Source organism: Microcaecilia unicolor, chromosome 9 (assembly GCF_901765095.1).
Source record: "Microcaecilia unicolor chromosome 9, aMicUni1.1, whole genome shotgun sequence".
Taxonomy (NCBI): domain Eukaryota; kingdom Metazoa; phylum Chordata; class Amphibia; order Gymnophiona; family Siphonopidae; genus Microcaecilia; species Microcaecilia unicolor.
The window spans coordinates 190,796,613-190,814,862 of record NC_044039.1 but is presented as its reverse complement, the minus strand read 5'-3'; the positions used below and the strand labels follow the sequence as shown (position 1 = coordinate 190,814,862).

The 18,250-nt window shown below is 46.7% G+C and overlaps 1 protein-coding gene across 1 annotated transcript in view; it reads right to left on the bottom strand.

The window, feature by feature from the left end:
* The window catches only part of CDC42BPB (CDC42 binding protein kinase beta), a 288,059-nt gene that overhangs the window by 172,332 nt on the left and 97,477 nt on the right, over positions 1 to 18,250 (bottom strand). The window contains 1 exon segment of the mRNA XM_030214305.1: positions 6,464 to 6,557. Coding sequence (XP_030070165.1) covers positions 6,464 to 6,557 — 94 coding nt within the window.

The following is an 18,250-nucleotide window of genomic DNA, read 5'->3' as shown; positions in this document are numbered from 1 at the left end:
TAGAGCGCTTCCTCGCTCTCAGCATAGTGGCGATGACCTTGTCTGAGAAGCCCTTCTTCCTCAGACGCTGCCGCTCAATAGCCAGGCCGTAAGACCAAAGGGGGAGGGATCCTCCATCACCACGGGACCCTGATGTAACAGGCCCTGCTCCACTGGCAGCCGTAGAGGATCGTCGACTGAGAGCCTGATCAAGTCCGCATACCAGGGACGTCTGGGCCAATCCGGACCCACCAGGATTACCCTGCCGGGATGCTTTGCCACCCGGTCTAGCACCCTGCCCAACATGGGCCAAGGCGGGAACACATAGAGAAGCTCTTGTGTCGGCCACTGTTGGAGAAGAGCATCTACTCCCAGGGATCGAGGGTCCCGTCCTCTGCTGAAAAAGCGCGGCACTTGGCAATTGGCCGATGACGCCCTCAGATCTAGGCTCGGCTGGCCCCAGCGCTTCGTGATGTCCAAGAACGCCTGAGCAGATAGCTGCCACTCTCCGGGCTCCAAGGTATGGCGACTGAGAAAGTCCGCCTTGACATTCATGACTCCGGCAATGTGGGCCGCTGAAAGCTGCTCCAGGTTCGCTTCCGCCCACTGGCAAAGATTCATAGCCTCCTTGGCTAGAGGGGCGCTCTTGGTACCTCCCTGGCGGTTGACATAGGCCACAGCCGTGGCATTGTCCGACAGGACCCGTACAGGCTTCAGCACCAGTACCGGGATGAACTCCAAAAGCGCCAACCGAATGGCTCTGAGTTCCAGGAGGTTGATAGACCACTTTGCCTCTGCAGGAGACCAGAGCCCCTGCGCTGTCCTTCCCAAGCAGTGGGCTCCCCAGCCCGACAACGAGGCGTCCGTCGTGACGACAATCCACTCTGGGGTCACCAGAGGCATTCCCGCAGACAACTTGTCTGTCTGCATCCACCAGCTCAGCGCCTTGCGCACTGCTGGATCCAAGGGAAGGCGCACAGCATAATCCTCCGACATCGGAGTCCAGCGCTGCAGCAGAGAGTGTTGTAGTGGTCTCATATGAGCCCTGGCCCAGGGCACTACTTCCATCGTGGCCGTCATAGAGCCCAACAGCTGCACATAGTCCCAAGCCCGAAGAGGAGAGGCTACTAGGAACTGGTCCACCTGAGCCTGAAGTTTGACAATCCGATTGTCTGGCAGGAACACTCTGCCCACTTGGGTGTCGAATCGAACTCCCAGATACTCCAGGGACTGAGTCGGGCGCAGCTGGCTCTTCTCCCAGTTGATGATCCATCCCAGGGAGCTCAAAAGAGCAACTACCCGGTCCACAGCTTTGCCGCACTCTGCATAAGAGGGGGCTCGGATCAACCAGTCGTCCAGATAAGGATGGACTTGTACTCCTTCCTTTCGCAGGAAGGCCGCTATGACCACCATTACTTTGGAAAAGGTCCGCGGAGCAGTAGCCAACCCGAACGGGAGGGCTCTGAACTGGAAGTGTCGGCCCAGGACAGCAAAACGCAGAAAGCGTTGATGAGGAGGCCAGATGGGAATATGCAAGTATGCTTCCTTGATGTCCAAGGATGCCAGGTACTCCCCTGCCTTCACTGCCGCTATAACAGAGCGGAGAGTCTCCATGCGAAAGTGCCGCACTTTCAAGGCCCGATTGACCCCTTTGAGGTCGAGGATAGGCCGGACAGAACCTCCTTTCTTTGGTACCACAAAGTAAATGGAGTAACGCCCCTTGCCAAGCTGACTTTCTGGCACCGGAACAACCGCACCCAGGCGGATCAGATTGTCCAAAGTCTGCTGCACTGCCACAGCTTTGACCGGAGACTTGCAGGGAGAGAGTACAAACCCGTCTCTTAAGGGTCGGCAGAACTCTAGCTTGTAGCCGTCTCTGATGACTTCCAGCACCCAAGCGTCTGAAGTTATTGTGGTCCACTCGCCCAGAAACGAGGACAGCCGTCCTCCAATCTGCACTGGGGCGTGGACCAAGACCCCGTCATTGGGTACGAGACCCTGGGGGAGGACCGGAGGGAGCACCTCCGGGACGGCGGTCTCTGCGAAAGGAATGCTGCTTGGGGGAGAAATTCCTCTTAAAGGAAGAGGGGGCAGAAGAACCCGACCTGCCCGGGCGGGTACCGACGGGCTTCCTGAAACCGTCCTCTGGAGGTACCGGGACGAGCACTAGCCCGAGCCCTGACCTCTGGTAACTTCTTGCCCTTAGACGTGCCGAGATCGGTCACGATTTTGTCCAGCTCGACCCCCAAAGAGCAGCTTGCCTTTAAAAGGCAATCTAGCCAGGCGGGAATTAGAGGCGTGGTCAGCAGACCAATGTTTCAGCCAAAGCCACCGCCGCGCAGAGACTGTCTGAGCCATGCCTTTAGCTGAGGCTCTCAAGACATCATACAGCAAGTCTGCCAAATAGGCTAAGCCCGATTCCAGGGCCGGCCAATCAGCCCTCAAGGAATGATCCGAGGGGGAAGCCCGCTGCACCATAGTCAGGCACGCCCTGGCCACATAGGAGCCGCAAACTGAGGCCTGCAAACTTAAAGCAGCCGCCTCAAAGGACGACCTTAAGGCCGCCTCCAATCTTCTGTCTTGGGCGTCCTTTAGGGCCGTGCCACCTTCCACCGGCAAAGCCGTTTTCTTAGTCACCGCAGTGATTAAAGAATCCACGGTAGGCCACAGATAGGCCTCACGTTCACTCACAGCCAAAGGATAGAGGCGGGACATAGCCCTAGCCACTTTAAGGCTCGCTTCTGGGACATCCCATTGAGCCGAAATTAAGGTGTGCATGGCATCATGCACGTGGAAGGTTCTAGGCGGGCGCTTCGTCCCCAGCATAATGGCAGAGCCAACAGGGGCTGAGGGAGAGACGTCCTCCGGAGAGGAAATCTTCAAAGTGTCCATGGCCTGTAACAACAGGTTGGGCAAATCCTCTGGGCGAAAAAGCCGCACTGCAGAGGGGTCATCCGCTCCATCCGAGCGGGGATCCGTCTCCTCCAAGGAATCCGCAAAGGACCGTTGGGAGACCTCAGACACGCTGCCCTCATCTACATCGGAGGAGACAAATTCCTCCAAGGCCTGGGAATCAACCCGAGGGCGTTTACCTCTGGGAACCTCAACCTCTTTACCAGACGAGGGAGCGGGGGCAGCGTTGTGCATGAGGAAGGCCTGATGCAGCAGCAAAACAAACTCGGGGGAGAAACCCCCCAGACTGTGCACTTCCGCAGCCTGGGCAACAGCCCTAGACGCACCCTCAACCGGCGCTCGCAATAGCGGGGGAGAGACATGCTGCGCATCCAAAATGGCGTCCGGCGCGAAACTCCGCGAAGGAGCCATGCGGGAAGAACGGCTCTTAACTTTAGCCGCTTCTGTGCCGTCGCCCAAATTAAGGGCGTTCATGGCATTAATGTCTCCAACCTCAAGGGTGGCCCAAGAAGAAGCCGTCCGAGCCGCGTGGCCGGCCAAGATGGCGGAGGCGAGGAGCGGGGGATGGGCGTTTATGGCGGGAAAAACCGCCACGCCGGAGGAAGGACCGGGACATTCATCGGTCACGAAACTGTCACCCAACAAGGGCGAATCAGGCTTTAAGACCCCCGCATCCCCTCTAGAAGCGCTCAAGCGACCCGGGGAGCGACCCTTTGCGCCCTCGCCCTCCGACGCCATATGCCACGAGGAGAAGAATCGGGGAACCCCCTGCCCGCTATAAAAAGGTAAAAATTACCTGCTGTCCGCTCCGAGTTGTAACGACCTGGTGTCCCAGTGAGTAGCTGCAATAGACGCTTAAATAAACGTCGAAATAAACGCCCTTAAAGACGTTCAAAATTTTTTTTTTTTTTTTTTTTTTAAACGGAGCCAGCGGGAGGGGGGAGAAAAGGAGGGACCTGGCACCACCAGGTTTGCACTTGCTCAAAAGAGCCCTCAACCCCAGGCACTCAACAAAACCTAAAAATTAGGCTTGGAGGCCTAGCCAGAGCTGCTGCTGTGTGTGACCACCACCTGCTGAGATAGAGAACATACTGAGGAGTTTCCGGCAGCACATGACCACATATAGGGAGGCAAAAGTTTGCTCTCTATCTCCACCTGCTGGTAGATGGACACAACCCACCAGTCTATGGATTGATCAGCTTGATGATATGGAAGTGCAGGTTACTTTCCCTCAGGGGATTTCCTCTTTTCCTTAGGGGAAGGTAAGCTAAGAAGTAAACATTTTGCTACTGCTATAAGGCAGAGGTCAGACACCACCTACTGGCCAACAAGGGAAATGCAATGAAGGGGAAAAATAATACAATATTACAGGTCACAGGCAAAGAAGTCCCATTTCGCCACAGTCCCATACCTTTGCATTCCATTACTGTTTTGGTCCCTACTGTCTCCACCAAGAGGGAACTCCAAGCACCCACCAAACTTTCCGAGAAAAAATATTTCCTGATGTTGCTTTTAAATTTTCCTCCTTTCAGTTTTATTTCATGTCCTCTGGTTCTACTGTTTTCCCATCTTTGGAAAAATGTTTGTCTGTTCATCAATACCTCTCAAGAGTATGAACATCTCTATTATATCTACCCTGCCCTTCTGCTTATCTATGGCATATATAATCAGATCTTCAAGTCTCATCTCATACATCTTCTGGTACAGATTCCATTCCTTTTTAGTCACAGTCATGAAACACCTAGCCACCTGCCTGGGGAAACCCCGTGGCCAGAGGGTCTATCCCCAGCACAGCTCAGGTCGACCTGCTGCTTGTGCTCTACAATAGCACCCTCCTCCCACCGAATGGGTCACAACCGCCTCTGCACGAGTCTTCCTCTACCAAATTATCCCCAGTGATTTCTAGGTTACTGGAGCCATACTTCCAGTGGTCCACAGTTCCCAAAAAGAACTCACAGACCCAACACACAAATCACCAGGATTCTTTTATCAGTCCAGACAGGCAGAACCCTGACAAGACAGTAGCCTGTTGGGTAACTGGACTTTCATCTTACTCAGAAAGACCATTACATTTACTTCATACACAAGTCAACCCAGTGCAATCATTTTATTATCTTGAGCTGATTCTAGATTCCCAACTTTCTTTTGCACTTCAGGTTTTTGCTTTTTTTTGCCTTGAGGCAACTAAGAAGATTGTTTGATCAGAAGTCTTTCTATACACTAATTCATGCCATTTTGATGTCTAAATTACACTACTGTAACGTAATGTATTGTGGTATTTCACACTCAAACATAGAAAGGTTACAGGTCATCCAAAATACTATTCAACTTCTTTGTGGTGCGGATAGGTATTGACATCTTTCCTTTGCTAGCTCGGTATCATTGGTTATCAATTAAATTTCATGTTCAGTTCAAACTTTTGGTTCTTACTTTTCAAGCATTCCAAATGGGTACTCCTCAGTATTTAGAATCACTTATTCCTTACTGCCCCACCCGAGTTCTTTGTTCTTTAAACGGCCATAAACTTGTATTGCCTAGACCAAGATCGGCTAAATTCGAAGTCACTAGACGTGTAGCTTTTTTTTTTAATTAGCAGGCAGCAGCCAGGTGAGATTTTGTGTGCGTGTGTGTGCGTGTGTATGTGTGATGTTCTTTGTGCTTTCCAATCATTAATGGAGTTCTTTTCATTCTGTATGTTTTTTTTAGACTGTACATCGCCTTGTCCTGTTTGTTCAGTAAAGGCGGTATAAGTAAATCCTAATAAGCTGAAAACTGTAGACAACCAGTTTCTAATCCAGGTCACCACCTTTTGTTTTAACTGCAGCCTGCTTTGCAGAACTGCATCAAAAGCTTTGCAAAACTGTATCAAAAGCTTTGCTGAAATCCAAGTAAACTACATTCAGTACATGTTCTCGATCTGATTTCTCTGACTGGGTGACCACAGAACTAATCAGTCAGATTTGTTTAGCACAATCTTCCTTTGATAAAATCATGTTGCCTCAGATCTTGCAACCCATTTGATGCTAGAAAGTTCACTATCCTTTCCTTTAAGGGGTATCTCCATTACTGTTCCAACCACCAAAAAAAATTTACTGGCCAGTAGTTTCCTACCTTTTCTCTGTTACCACTTCTGTGAAGAGGGAACACATCTGTCCTTCTTGAACCCTGACTTCAAAAGTTTTCTATGAATGGAGGAGTAGCTTAAAGGTTAGTGCAATGAGCTGAGAAGGGAAATGGGTTCAATTCCCACTGTAGCTCCTTGTGACCCTGGGCAAGTCACTTAACCCTTCATTGCCCCAGGTACAAAACAGACTGAGTCCACTAGGGACAGAGATAGTACCAATATATATATATACACCTTGGCTGTACCACAGAAAGGTGGAATATCAAATGTATGACTCAGTTAATAAAAATATTTGAAAGCAATGCTTTTGTGGCGAAACTGGTTGCTTTTCATATCTCACATGTAAGCCAATTCATCTAGAAAAAAATGACCACTGATGTTTTTAAATAAGAACTCATCTCTCTATTACCAGCTAAGCAAACAGCATGCAAGATGACAAATACATACGGTGCCATCATCGTTCATTTTCAAACATGATCCAAAGTCCGCCAGGCGTATGTGGCCATTCATGTCCAAAAGAACATTATCAGGTTTTATGTCCCTGTGATAAAGAAATATTTATATATCAACTCAAGAAGCAACAATCCAGAAACAAACATATGAACATATGTAACTGCTCATGAACATGAGCAATCACTAAACATTTTTCAGTATATATATTTCTTGCTTTTGGGATTAATCTATTTTAGTACTTGTGCATGCTAAGTAAGATTACAATTAGAACTTCTGTAACCCAAGCAGGCTATCATAAATTACCTCAAAGAAGTCATGAGAGGCTATACTTAGCTATTTTCCCCATACTCAAAGATCAAACCCCTTGCAATGATGAATGAAAGCAGAGGTGAAAGATATCTTTTTTTTTTTTTTACTTCTTGTAATCTATCAAAAGCAAACAGAAAATCAACCAAAGATAGCAATAGTCTTTGTCTACACATCATGCCGAATAATTTCTGAAACTGTCAACACTATGCTATTACATCACACATATATCATTGTAACTTCTTTGAACAACATACAATGCGTGCCTTGTGCTAACCCTCAAATTTATATTATTTCTTTTAAAACCTTTCTACTCTAGGAGCAAACCCCATACCCAGTTTCCAAAAGCCAAAAGACACCAGCAAACAAATCCCACACTCTTTGATGTTTAACGTTTAGCCGATAACATTTCCATACTATAAATTTGCCACAAACACTGTAACAAAAGTTTCATTCAGATGTCAAAAATTCTCTGATGGGATAGCACCCTAATGATAAGTAAATGAAATAAAAAAATAAAAAAATAAGAAGTCCAATGATCCCAAGATATTTCTCTAGAAATTAACCTTCATATTCCTTCAGATTCTAAATTGAATAGCTTCTGGCATGGCTTTGCATATCCATCAAATGTGTGTCAAATCTGAACCCCCCCCCCCCCCCCCCCCCCCAAAAAAAAAAAAAAAATCTTCAGCATCTGGTCAGATGAACCTGGGAAGTATCAAGCCACCTTGAATTGAGTCAAATAATTGCTTTCCTATAAATGATCTGAAAATTAAAACGAGTCAGGTGATTAAATTTGCAGATGACACAAAACTATTCAAGGTTGTTAAAATATGTGCAGACTTAAAATTGCAGGAAGACCTTAGGAAATTTGAAGACTGGGCATCCAAATGGCAGATGAAATTTAATGTGGACAAATGTAAAGTGATGAACACTGGAAAGAATAATCGGAATCATAGTTACCTGATGCTAGGGCCACCTTGGGGGTCAACACCCAAGAAAAAGATCTAGATTTCATCATAGATAATATGCTGAAATCTTCTGCTCAATGTGCGGGGGCGGCAGCCAAAAAAAGCAAACAGGATGCTAGGAATTATTAGGAAATGGATGGTGACTAAGACCGAAAATACCAAAATGCCTTTGTATCATTCCATGGTGCGACTTCGCCTTGAGTACTGCGTTCAGTTCTTTTCACGTATCTCAAAAAAGACATAGCAGAATTAGAAAAAGGTTCAAAGAAAAGCGACCAAAATGATAAAGGAGATGGAACTCTTCTCATATGAAGAAAGGCTAAAGAGGTTAGGGCGCTTCAGCTTGAAAAAGAGACAGATGAGAGGAGATATGATTGAGGCATGGGTGTAGTTTGAGGGGCATTCCCCCCCCCCCCCCCAAATGGCTTGCTGGTGCGGTTTGATACCCCACTCCCTTCCTCGAGTGGTGAGGCACCTCCCCGGTTCTGCTCCCCCATGGGGTCCGGATCTCTCACTCCTCCCTCCCCCCCCTCTCCATACTGCAGCCCTCCATACTTCCAGGTCGTTCGGCAGTGTCAGTGATGTAAGCACTGCCTGGTTTCAGCCTACCCTGGAATGACAGTGGATATGGAGAGAGAAAAAAAAAAGTCAAACAGACAGGAGACAGTAACATAGTAGATGACGGCAGATAAAGATCTGATCAGTCTATTTTTGAATTTGAATTTTGCTCACACCTTTTTTAGTAGTAGCTCAAGCTGAGTTACATTCAGGTACATTGTGTATTTCCCTGTACTTGGAGGGCTCACAATCTAAGTTTGTACCTGAGGCAATGGAGGGTTAAGTGACTTGCCAAAGATCACAAGGAGCAGCAGTGGGATTTGAACTGGCCACCTGTCTGCCCAACAAGATAACCTCATTGTATGTGCTACTTTATATGTATGCCTGACCTTGATTTGTCCTTGCCATTTTCAGGGCACAGACTGTAGAAGCCTGCCCAGAACTAGCTTTGCTTCCCAATTACCGGTTTTGCCACCCAATCTCCGCTAAACTTCTGTGGATCCATTACTTCTGAACAGGATTCCTTTATATTTATCCCATGCATTTTTTAATTTCGTTACCGTTTTCATCTCCACTACCTCCCGTGGGAGGGCATTCCAAGTATCCATCACCCTCTCTGTGAAATAATACTTCCTGACATTTTTCCTGAGTCTGTCACCCTTCAACCTCAATTCATGCCCTCTAGTTCTACCGCCTTCCTGCATCCGAAAAAAATTTGTTTATGGATTTATACGTTTCAAATATTTGAATGTCTGTATCGTATCACCCCTGTTTCTCCTCTCCTCCAGGGTACACATGTTCAGGTCAGTAAGTCTCTCCTCATACGTCTTGTAACAAAAATCCCACACCATTTTTGTAGCTTTTCTTTGCACTGCTTCAAGTCTTTTTACATCCTTAGCAAGATACAGCCTCCAAAACTGAACACAATACTCCAGGTGGGGCCTCACCAATGACTTGTACGGGGGCATCAACACCTCCTTTATTCTGCTGGTTACACCTCTCTCTATACAGCCTAACATCCTTCTGCCTACGGCCACAACCCTGTCACACTGTTTTGCCACCTTCAGATCCTCAGATACTATCACCCCAAGATCCCTTTCCCTGTCTGTGCATATCAGACTCTCACCACCTAACACATACATCTCCCGTGGATTTCTAGCCCTAAGTGCATCACATTACACTTATTTGCACTGAACTTTAATTGCTAAACATCAGACCATTCTTCTAGCTTCTGCAGATCCTCCGGGGTGCCCACACTATTACAATTCTTGGTATCATCCGCAAAAAGGCATATTTTACCTGCTAACTCTTCAGCAATGTCACTCACAAATATATTGAGCAGAATTGGCCCTTGAGGCACTCCACTACTCAACCAGTTTCTAATCCAGTTCACCACTTTGGGTCCTACCTTCAGCCTGTCAAGTTTATTCAAGAGCCTCCTATGAAGAACCATGTCAAAAGCTTTGCTGAAATCTATCGCACATCCTTGATTCAATTCTCTGGTCACCCAAACAGATTTGTTTGGCACGATTTACCTTTGGTAAAACCATGTTGTCTCTGATCTTGCAACCTATTGGATTCAAGGAAATTCACTATCCTTTCCTTCAGCATCGCTTCCATTACTTTTCCAATAACCGAAGTGTGGCTTACCAGCCTATAGTTTCCAGTTTCTTCTCTATCACCACTTTTGTGAAGAGGGATCACATCCGGTCTGCTCCAATCCCATGGAACCTCCCCCGTCTCCAAGAATTTATTAAACAAATCTTTAAGAGGATCCACCAGAACCTCTCTGAGCTCCCTTAATATTCTGGGATGGATTCCATCCGTTCCCATGGGTTTCTCCACCTTTACATTTTCAAGTTGTTCCATGAACAGTGCTATATCTGCTCCATTCTCATATGTACTTTTGCCAGGCAATAGTGGTCCTTCTACGGATTTTCTTCCGTGAAAATAGAAGTATTTGTTTAGCACATTTGCTTTTTCTTCATCATTTTCCACATAGCGGTTCGCAGCATCTTTCAGTCTCACAATTCCATTTTTAGTCTTCCTCCTTTCACTAATATATCTGAAATAATTTGTCGCCCTTTACATGTCTAGCCATTTGTTCTTCCGCTTGCACTTTCGCCAGACGTATCTCTCTCTTGGCTTCTTTCAGTTTCATCCAGTATTCCTCTTCGTGTTCCTCTTCTTGAGTTTTCCTATATTTCATGAATGCCAACTCTTTAGCCTTTATTTTCTCAGCCACTTGCTTAGAGAACCATATCGGTTTCCTTTTCCTTTTGCTATTTACTCTCTTTACATAAAGGTTTGTAGCCATATTTATAGCTTCTTTAAGCCTGGACCATTGTCTTTCTACTTCTCGTATGTCCTCCCAGTCCATCAGCTCTTTCTTCAGGTATTCCCCCCATTTTACTAAAGTCAGCATGTTTGAAATCCAGGACTCTTGAGTTTTAAGTGGCTGCCCTCCACTTCAGCTGTTATGTCAACCAAATTGTTTGATGGTCACTGCTGCCCAGGTGGGCACCCACTCGGACATTTGACACACTTTCCCCATTTGTGAGCACCAGATCCAGCTTTCCTCCCTCCCATCACCATCTGTCTGAGCAAACCACTTAGAAACGCATCCACTATCTCTCTACTTCTTTCTGATTCTGCACATGGAACATTCCAATCCGCATCCAGCAGGCTGAAATCTCCCAGCAACAGCACCTCTCTTTTCTTTCCGAGCTTTTGGGTATCTGTAACCAGATCTTTATCTAGTTTCTCCAATTGTGTCAGAGGTCTGTAGACAACACCCATGTGGACAGAGGTTCCATCATCTCTTTTTAAGGTGATCCATATCGTTTCTTCCTTTCCCCAGGCCCGTCATTTCAGTTGCTGCAATATCGTTTCTCACATACAGAGATATTCTTCCATCTTTACGACCATCTCTATCATTCCTAAATAGACTATAGCCTGGTATGTTTGCATCCCAATCATTGAGCCATGTCTTCATGATTGTAACAATGTCTATGTCTGCCTGTAACATCAAGGCTTGCAGATCAAGAACTTTGCTGTTTAGATTGCGTGCATTTGTGGTCTTCACTTTTCATCTACATTTCAGTGGCATTTTCGTCTTCTAGTTTTTTTTTGTTTAGTCTCACTTCCTGCTGTGTTGGTAAAAAGTGATTTACTAAGATTGTTGTTTTCATTGCTTTCTTTTCTACTGTCACATCTTGTCTTTTAGCTTTAGCTGCGGGTGACCACTGGAAGTGACCTGCCTCCATATGCCACCCCCACCTTCTAGTTTAAATGTCTAGAAACATATTGTCTAAATTTCTCCCCAAGGATTTTTTTCCTTCCACAGTGAGATACAGCCCAACGTTACAATATAGTCTTTTGTTTTTCCATGTATTGCCCCATCCTCCTATGTATCTAAAACCTTCTTGGTGACACCAGGCTTTGAGCCAGCTACTGAAATTTTCAGTAATTCGCAATCTTTTCTCTCCCTTTCCAAAAGTAGGTAGTACTTCAGTAAAAGCTACTGTTTGTACCAAAGGTTTTAACCCCTCCCCAAGCTCCTGAAAAGCTCTCCGCACTGCAAGTGGAGTATTAATGGCCAGGTCATTTGTTCCCAGGTGGATAACAGCATCAGTGTTTGACTCCTTAGTTTCTTCTCTGATTATAGTCATTATTTGCTTGGTACTGCTAGTAGCTGAGGAGCCTGGAAGGCATTTCACTTTGCACGGTCCTTGAACTGTGTTTTAAAGTTAATGCCTCTGATAATGGAATCCCCTAGTAGCAACAGTTTCCTGGTATGAGTTTCAATATTAGTGCTTTGGGGGTGTCTTTTCTCTTTGGGCACCTTCACTGTTTTTTGTTCCACCTCAGTTCTATTTTCAGGCGCACAGTGCTGTAATGAAGCAAAAGAATTCTGTAAGGGACACTTGTGAGGGCGGATGCTTCTGTGCCACATGTCACAGTCTGCCTGAACCTACTGCGAACCATCTATTCTTAGGCGATTTTATCCTTTGAGGCAGTGGTGAGAAGTTGGTACAATTCTGTACAGTGATAGAAGCTGTTTTACGTGCATCCAATTCCTGCTTTAGTTTGCTGAGCTCCTGTTTTATACTAGCAAGCTGAAGACAGATAAAGGAAGCCTTAAGTCTCCAGATGGTTTGCCTTAGAACTAAAGCACCACAATTATTACAGACAATAAAAGTCATCTTGATTGGTTGGAATGGGTATGAACAGGTGTAAGGTTAACAGTCAGAAAGACTGCCTGTGTATGACGGAGGAGTAAAGTTAATGATTTTTTGGTTTGTCTATTATATGATTAGAAAACCCTGGGAAGGGTGGGACTATAAGTCCCAGTGAGTCAGCCAAGTGCTGTACCAGAAAAAAAAAGTTCTCTTGGTGTGGCCAGCAGTGATACAGTTTGATAAATTCAGTTTGATTTAACAATCAAATTCAGCTAGAATATAACTTTCCTTTTGTAAATCTAAATATTCCCAATAATTATAGCAGTTTCATCAATGTAAAATGAAAATGTAAAACCAACAGAGACTAAAGCTGCTTTTTAAACATTTTTTTAATTTATTTTTATTTATCTAGGAATGGCAGAACCTGTCCAGAAAGTTAGAATGCTGCGGCAAGAGTTAGCAGGGAGTAGGACAAGAAGAAGTTAGAAAAACCTATCCTCTCTACTATCAGAGCTAGGCAGGAAGGGAAAGAGATTTTTTGTTGCTGTTTTTGTCATTTTTAGAGCGCACGATTAGAAGACAGAAGTACACCACAATACAGATTCACAGGACAAATTAATTAAGCAATAAATTCTAGAATATATATATATATATATATATATATATATATATATATATATATATATATATATATATATATATATCAGGTAGCTAAACCCGTAGCCAAAAAGTTGAGAAATTAGAATAAAATAATCAGAATCACAGAGGTATTTTGGTTCATGTCCAGCACATGGAATGCCACAAACAAAGATACTAGAAAGCAGAAGGTGGTTGGGACTAGGGTGGGAGGGAGCAGAAGGTGGATGGGACTAGGGTGGGAGGGAGCAGAAGGTGGATGGGACGGATGAAACTAGGGAGTGGGGAAGGGGCAGAAGATGGTGGGGCTAGGGGATGTGGGTGGAGGGGAGGAGAATAGTGCAAAAGGTGGAGGGGAATGGAGCATGTTGATGAAGCAAGGGAACATGGGGTTGGGAAAGGGAAGGAGCAGAAAATGGATGGGGCTAGGGTGGGAGGGGAAAGTAGCAGAATATGGGTGAGGGTGGGAGGGAGAGAGCGAACAGAGTAGAAGATTGGGTTAGGAGGTATGGGTGGAGGGGAGGGGGAACAGAGCAGAAACTGGATGGGAATAGGGGTGAGGGGGAGAAGGGGAATAGAGCAGATGACTAAGAGAAGGGGCAGAAATCAGAAGATGACTATGACTAGGGTGGGGGAAAAGGGGAACAGAGCAGAAAATGTCAGGGACTTAGTGATTGAATGGGGGATTGTTGGGGAGCAGAGCAGGGAATTATGGATAGGAGAAATGAAGTGGGCATTTTGAAGGGATAGTGAATACTTGGCAGTTTTAGGTATGCGTAACCCTAGTAGCGCTTTAGAAATGTTAAGTAGCAGTAGTATATTAATGGGTTGGGAAAACAAGTGAGGGTGTAAAATAAGGGATAACAGGGAGAAGAAAAGGGGATGATGTGGAGATAGACTGAGACATAATGTGAATGACCTAAAGATTGCAGAGAGGATGAAACATTGAAAAAGGATGGAAGTACTAGGGAGGGGTATGGGAAGAAGGATGAGTCTCTGAAGGGGTTGAGGGTGGAAATGGAGTTAAAAAGATGGTGAAAGAAAGACAATAGGACATGGAGTATAGGGTAAGAGATATAAGAATGTCCTTGGAGGCAAGGGAAGGAAGGAGAGACAGGGATGGAGCTGGAACCAATAGGGTGATGAGATGCAGTGAAGGGTAGATGAGGGCCAAAAGGGTGAGTACAGAGAATAGGAATGGGGGGACTAAGGAAGTGGATGAAAGATGGTGAAGAGGGGTTTAGGAGACCAGGGAGGGAAGAGACAGAGATGGCAATGGGAGTGCTGGAGAGGAAATGAGAGGGAAGTAGTAAAAGCCAGTAGGTAAATGAAAAGTGAAACAGACTAAGAACTAGAGGGTGAGAGAAAGGGAGAAAAACGCAGAGAAGAGAAAAGTGGGGCAAAAAAACATAAAACCAAAGATCAGTGCCAGACAGATAGAGACGGGAAGGAAGAAGAATTTAAGAGAAGACTGACACGTGAAGAATGGAAGAGATTGGGACCAGCAAAATTAGAAAAATAAAATGCACAGACGACAAAGGTAGAAAAGAGAAAATTCATTTATGTACACTTTTTTTTTCTATTTTTGTATTTTGCACAGTAAAGGAGAAAATACATTTCTATTTCTCTTCTACCAGTGTTTGCGTTGCTTATAAAGTCTGGCTTTCTTGGGGGTCTCTGTTTCAGTTATCGGCATGTTTTTCTGTGATTCCCTATTTTGTATCACCAGGGTTTATCCACATTCCTCATGTGAAACGGAGGTGGATTATACCAGCATGTAGTGTTTGTGTAGGAATGTGTAACAGTCCAGCTTGTTTCAGTTTCCCAGTAGCAGAGTATACTGGCGCTCTGGGCCCAGTGTAATATTTACAGCACTGTCTTTCATAAGATATGGGAAAATTAGGTTCTTACCTTGGTAATTTTCTTTCCTTTAGTCACAGCAGATGAATCCATTAACTGATGGGTTGTATCCGCCTACCAGCAGGTGGAGATAGAGAACACTGAAAGACCATAGTGCCTCTAGGACGGCTAGCCCCAACTGCCTTCAGTATTTCAGATTTCCAAAGCAGAGTGAACCAAAAAGGTATAACAACATAAACTTTCCTCACAGCGAACAATCGCCCCATAACAGGAGCATCAAAGGAGGGACGATCTCAACCTCCTGTAGTTGAACATCATGTAGAAATTCTAATCACTGTTTTCCAACTTCTCCCAATGAGATTTATATCTGCATGAAAGATCTGAACAAAATACAAAGTCAGACAGGAAGGGATCATGGATTCATCTGCTGTGACTAAAGGAAAGAAAATTACCAAGGTAAGAACCTAATTTTCCCTTCCTTGTCATCAGCAGCAGATGAATCCATTCACTGATGGGATGTACAAAAGCAATCCCTACTTAGGGTGGGAACAGGCCACACCACGAGCCAATACTTAAGCTCCAAAAACAGCGTCCTGCTTCGCTGCAACATCCAGCCTGTAATGCCGGGCAAAAGAGAGCTGAGAAGCCCAAGTAGCCGCACTACAGATCTCTTGAAGAGAGAGTGCACCCGTTTCAGCCCACGAGGAGGAGATGGCTCTCATGGAATGCACCTTAAACGCTTCATGCGGAGACCGACCTGAAAGCAGATACGCAGCAAAAATGACTTCCTTGAGCCAACGGGCTATAGCGGCCTTAGACGCCGGACCTCCACGCCGAGAACCTGACAACAAGACAAAAAGGCGATCAGAAGTCCTGAAGTCATTTGACATCCGTAGATACTGCAATACGGACATCCAGAAGATGTAACTGCCCAAAGGAGTCCAGGAACTCTTCCCTAGAAAAGGAAGAAAATGGGCTGGTTCAGGTGAAACGCTGAAACCACCTTCGGCAGGAAGGAAGGCACTGTACGTACCGTTACTCGGACTCCGAGAATTGCAGAAAAGGGTCCCGACAGGACAGCACCTGCAGCTCAGACATGGGTCTAGCCGATGTCATTGCCACCAAAAAGACTGTCTTGAGAGTCACATCCTTCTCTGAAGCTCGCTTAAGCAGCTCGAAAGGCGAACACTGAAAAGCCTTCAACACTAGCCCAAGGTTCCAGGCCAGACAGGGCAACCGAACAGGAGGACAGAGCCTAAGCACTCCTCTGAGAAATCTGGCAATGTCCGGATGAGCAGCAAGGGGCAAGCCAGTGACTTTCCCTCGATAGCATGATAATGCTGCCATTGCACCCGCAGGGAATTGTAAGCCAGGCCTTTTTGTAAGCTCTCCTGCAAAAAGTCCAGCACAGTTCAGACAGTAGCTTGCGTGGGTGTGATCGCCTTTGAAACACCCCACGCCTCAAATTTGCGCCAGATCCGAGCATAAGCTGCAGAGGTGGACCGCTTGCGGGCCTGCAAGAGAGTGGAGATGACCTTGTTAGAGTAGCCCTTGTCTCTCAATTGCGCCCTCTCAATAGCCAGGCCATAAGACCAAATCGGCAGGGATCCTCCATAGACACCGGATCCTGCACCAACAGGTTCTGTACTAGGGGCAAATGCACTGGAGCGTCCACCAACATCCGGCGAAGATCCGCATACCACGGACGCCTTGGCCAATCTGGAGCAATGAGAATCACCAGACCTCGATGCTGTCAAATCCGCAGTAGGGCTCGTCCTATCAAGGGCCAAGGAGGGAACACATACAGGAGGCCCGAGGGCCAGGGTTGAGCCATAGCATCCAACCCCGCTGAGTGAGGATCTCTCCTTCTGCTGAAAAAGCGAGGTACTTTGGCGTTTGCACTTGACGCCATTAGATCCATACCGGGAGTCCCCCATTTGGTACAAATCTGAAGAAAAACTTCTTCTGCCAGTTCCCATTCTGCCAGGTCGATTTGATGCCTGCTGAGAAAATCGGCTTGCACGTTGCTCTGACCTGCTATGTGAGCTGCTGACAGAAGCTGCAGGTGGAGCTCGGCCCAATGACAAATCTGGGCGGCCTCCGCAGCCAGGGCCCTGCACTGAGTGCCGCCCTGACGATTTATGTATGCCACCGCTGTCATGTTGTCTGACAGAACCCGGACAGCAAGCCCCTTCAGAGTCTTTTGAAAGGCCATAAGAGCCTGGAATATCGCTCTCAGTTCCAAGCGATTGATGGACCACCCCGCTTCCACGGGTGTCCACAGACCCTAAGCATAGCTTCTTTGACAATGCGCACCCCAGCCTAAAAGGCTGGCATTTGTTATCACCAGGCAGCAGGAAGGAAGCGCCAGAGACATTCCTTGGCGCAGCATCCTGTCGGAGAGCCACCACTCCAAACTGAGCCGGGCCACAGGGATCAAAGTTAGTCTGCATTGATATTCCTGGGATATCAGAGACCATTGTTGAAGCAGGGCAATCTGCAGAGGCCTCATATGTGCTCTCGCCCAAGGCACCACCTCCAAGGTGGCAGTCATCGACCCCAGCAGCTGGACAAAGTCCCAAGCTCGCAGGCGAGGCATCCGCAGGAGCAGACGGACCTGATTCTGAAGCTTGCACTGCCTTTGGTCGGGGAGAAAGACACTCCCCAAGGCCGTGTCGAACCGGGCCCCCAAATACTCGAGAGACTGAGGGGGGAGGGGTCAGGTGACTTTTGGGTATACTGACCACCCAGCCTAGCGCCTGAAGGACCACCACCACTCTGGCTGTGGCAAGACGACTCTCGGTTGCCGAGTCCGCTCTGATGAGCCAGTCGTCGAGATAAGGGTGAACTCTGATACCATCTCGCCTGAAACAGGCAGCTACTTCCACAATTACCTTGGAAAAGGTACGGGGAGCTGTGGCTAGGCCGAAAGGGCAAGGCCTGAAACTGGAAATGCTTTCCCAACACTGCAAAGTGAAGGAACCGCTGGTGTGGAGGCCAGATAGGAATGTGCAAATAAGCTTCTTTTAGGTCCAGAGACGTGAGAAACTCTCCTGGCTGTACCGCCGCAATGACGGAGTGCAGGGTTTCCATGCAAAAATGTCATACTCTGAGAACCTCGTTTACTCTTCGTAAGTCGAGGATCGGCCTGAAAGACCCGCCTTTTCGAGGCTTGACAAAATTAATGGAATAGCGGCCGTAGCCGCGTTCGACGGGAGGCACCGGGATCACTGCTCCGAGGTGTAGCAAGACTTGCAAGGTCTCCTCTA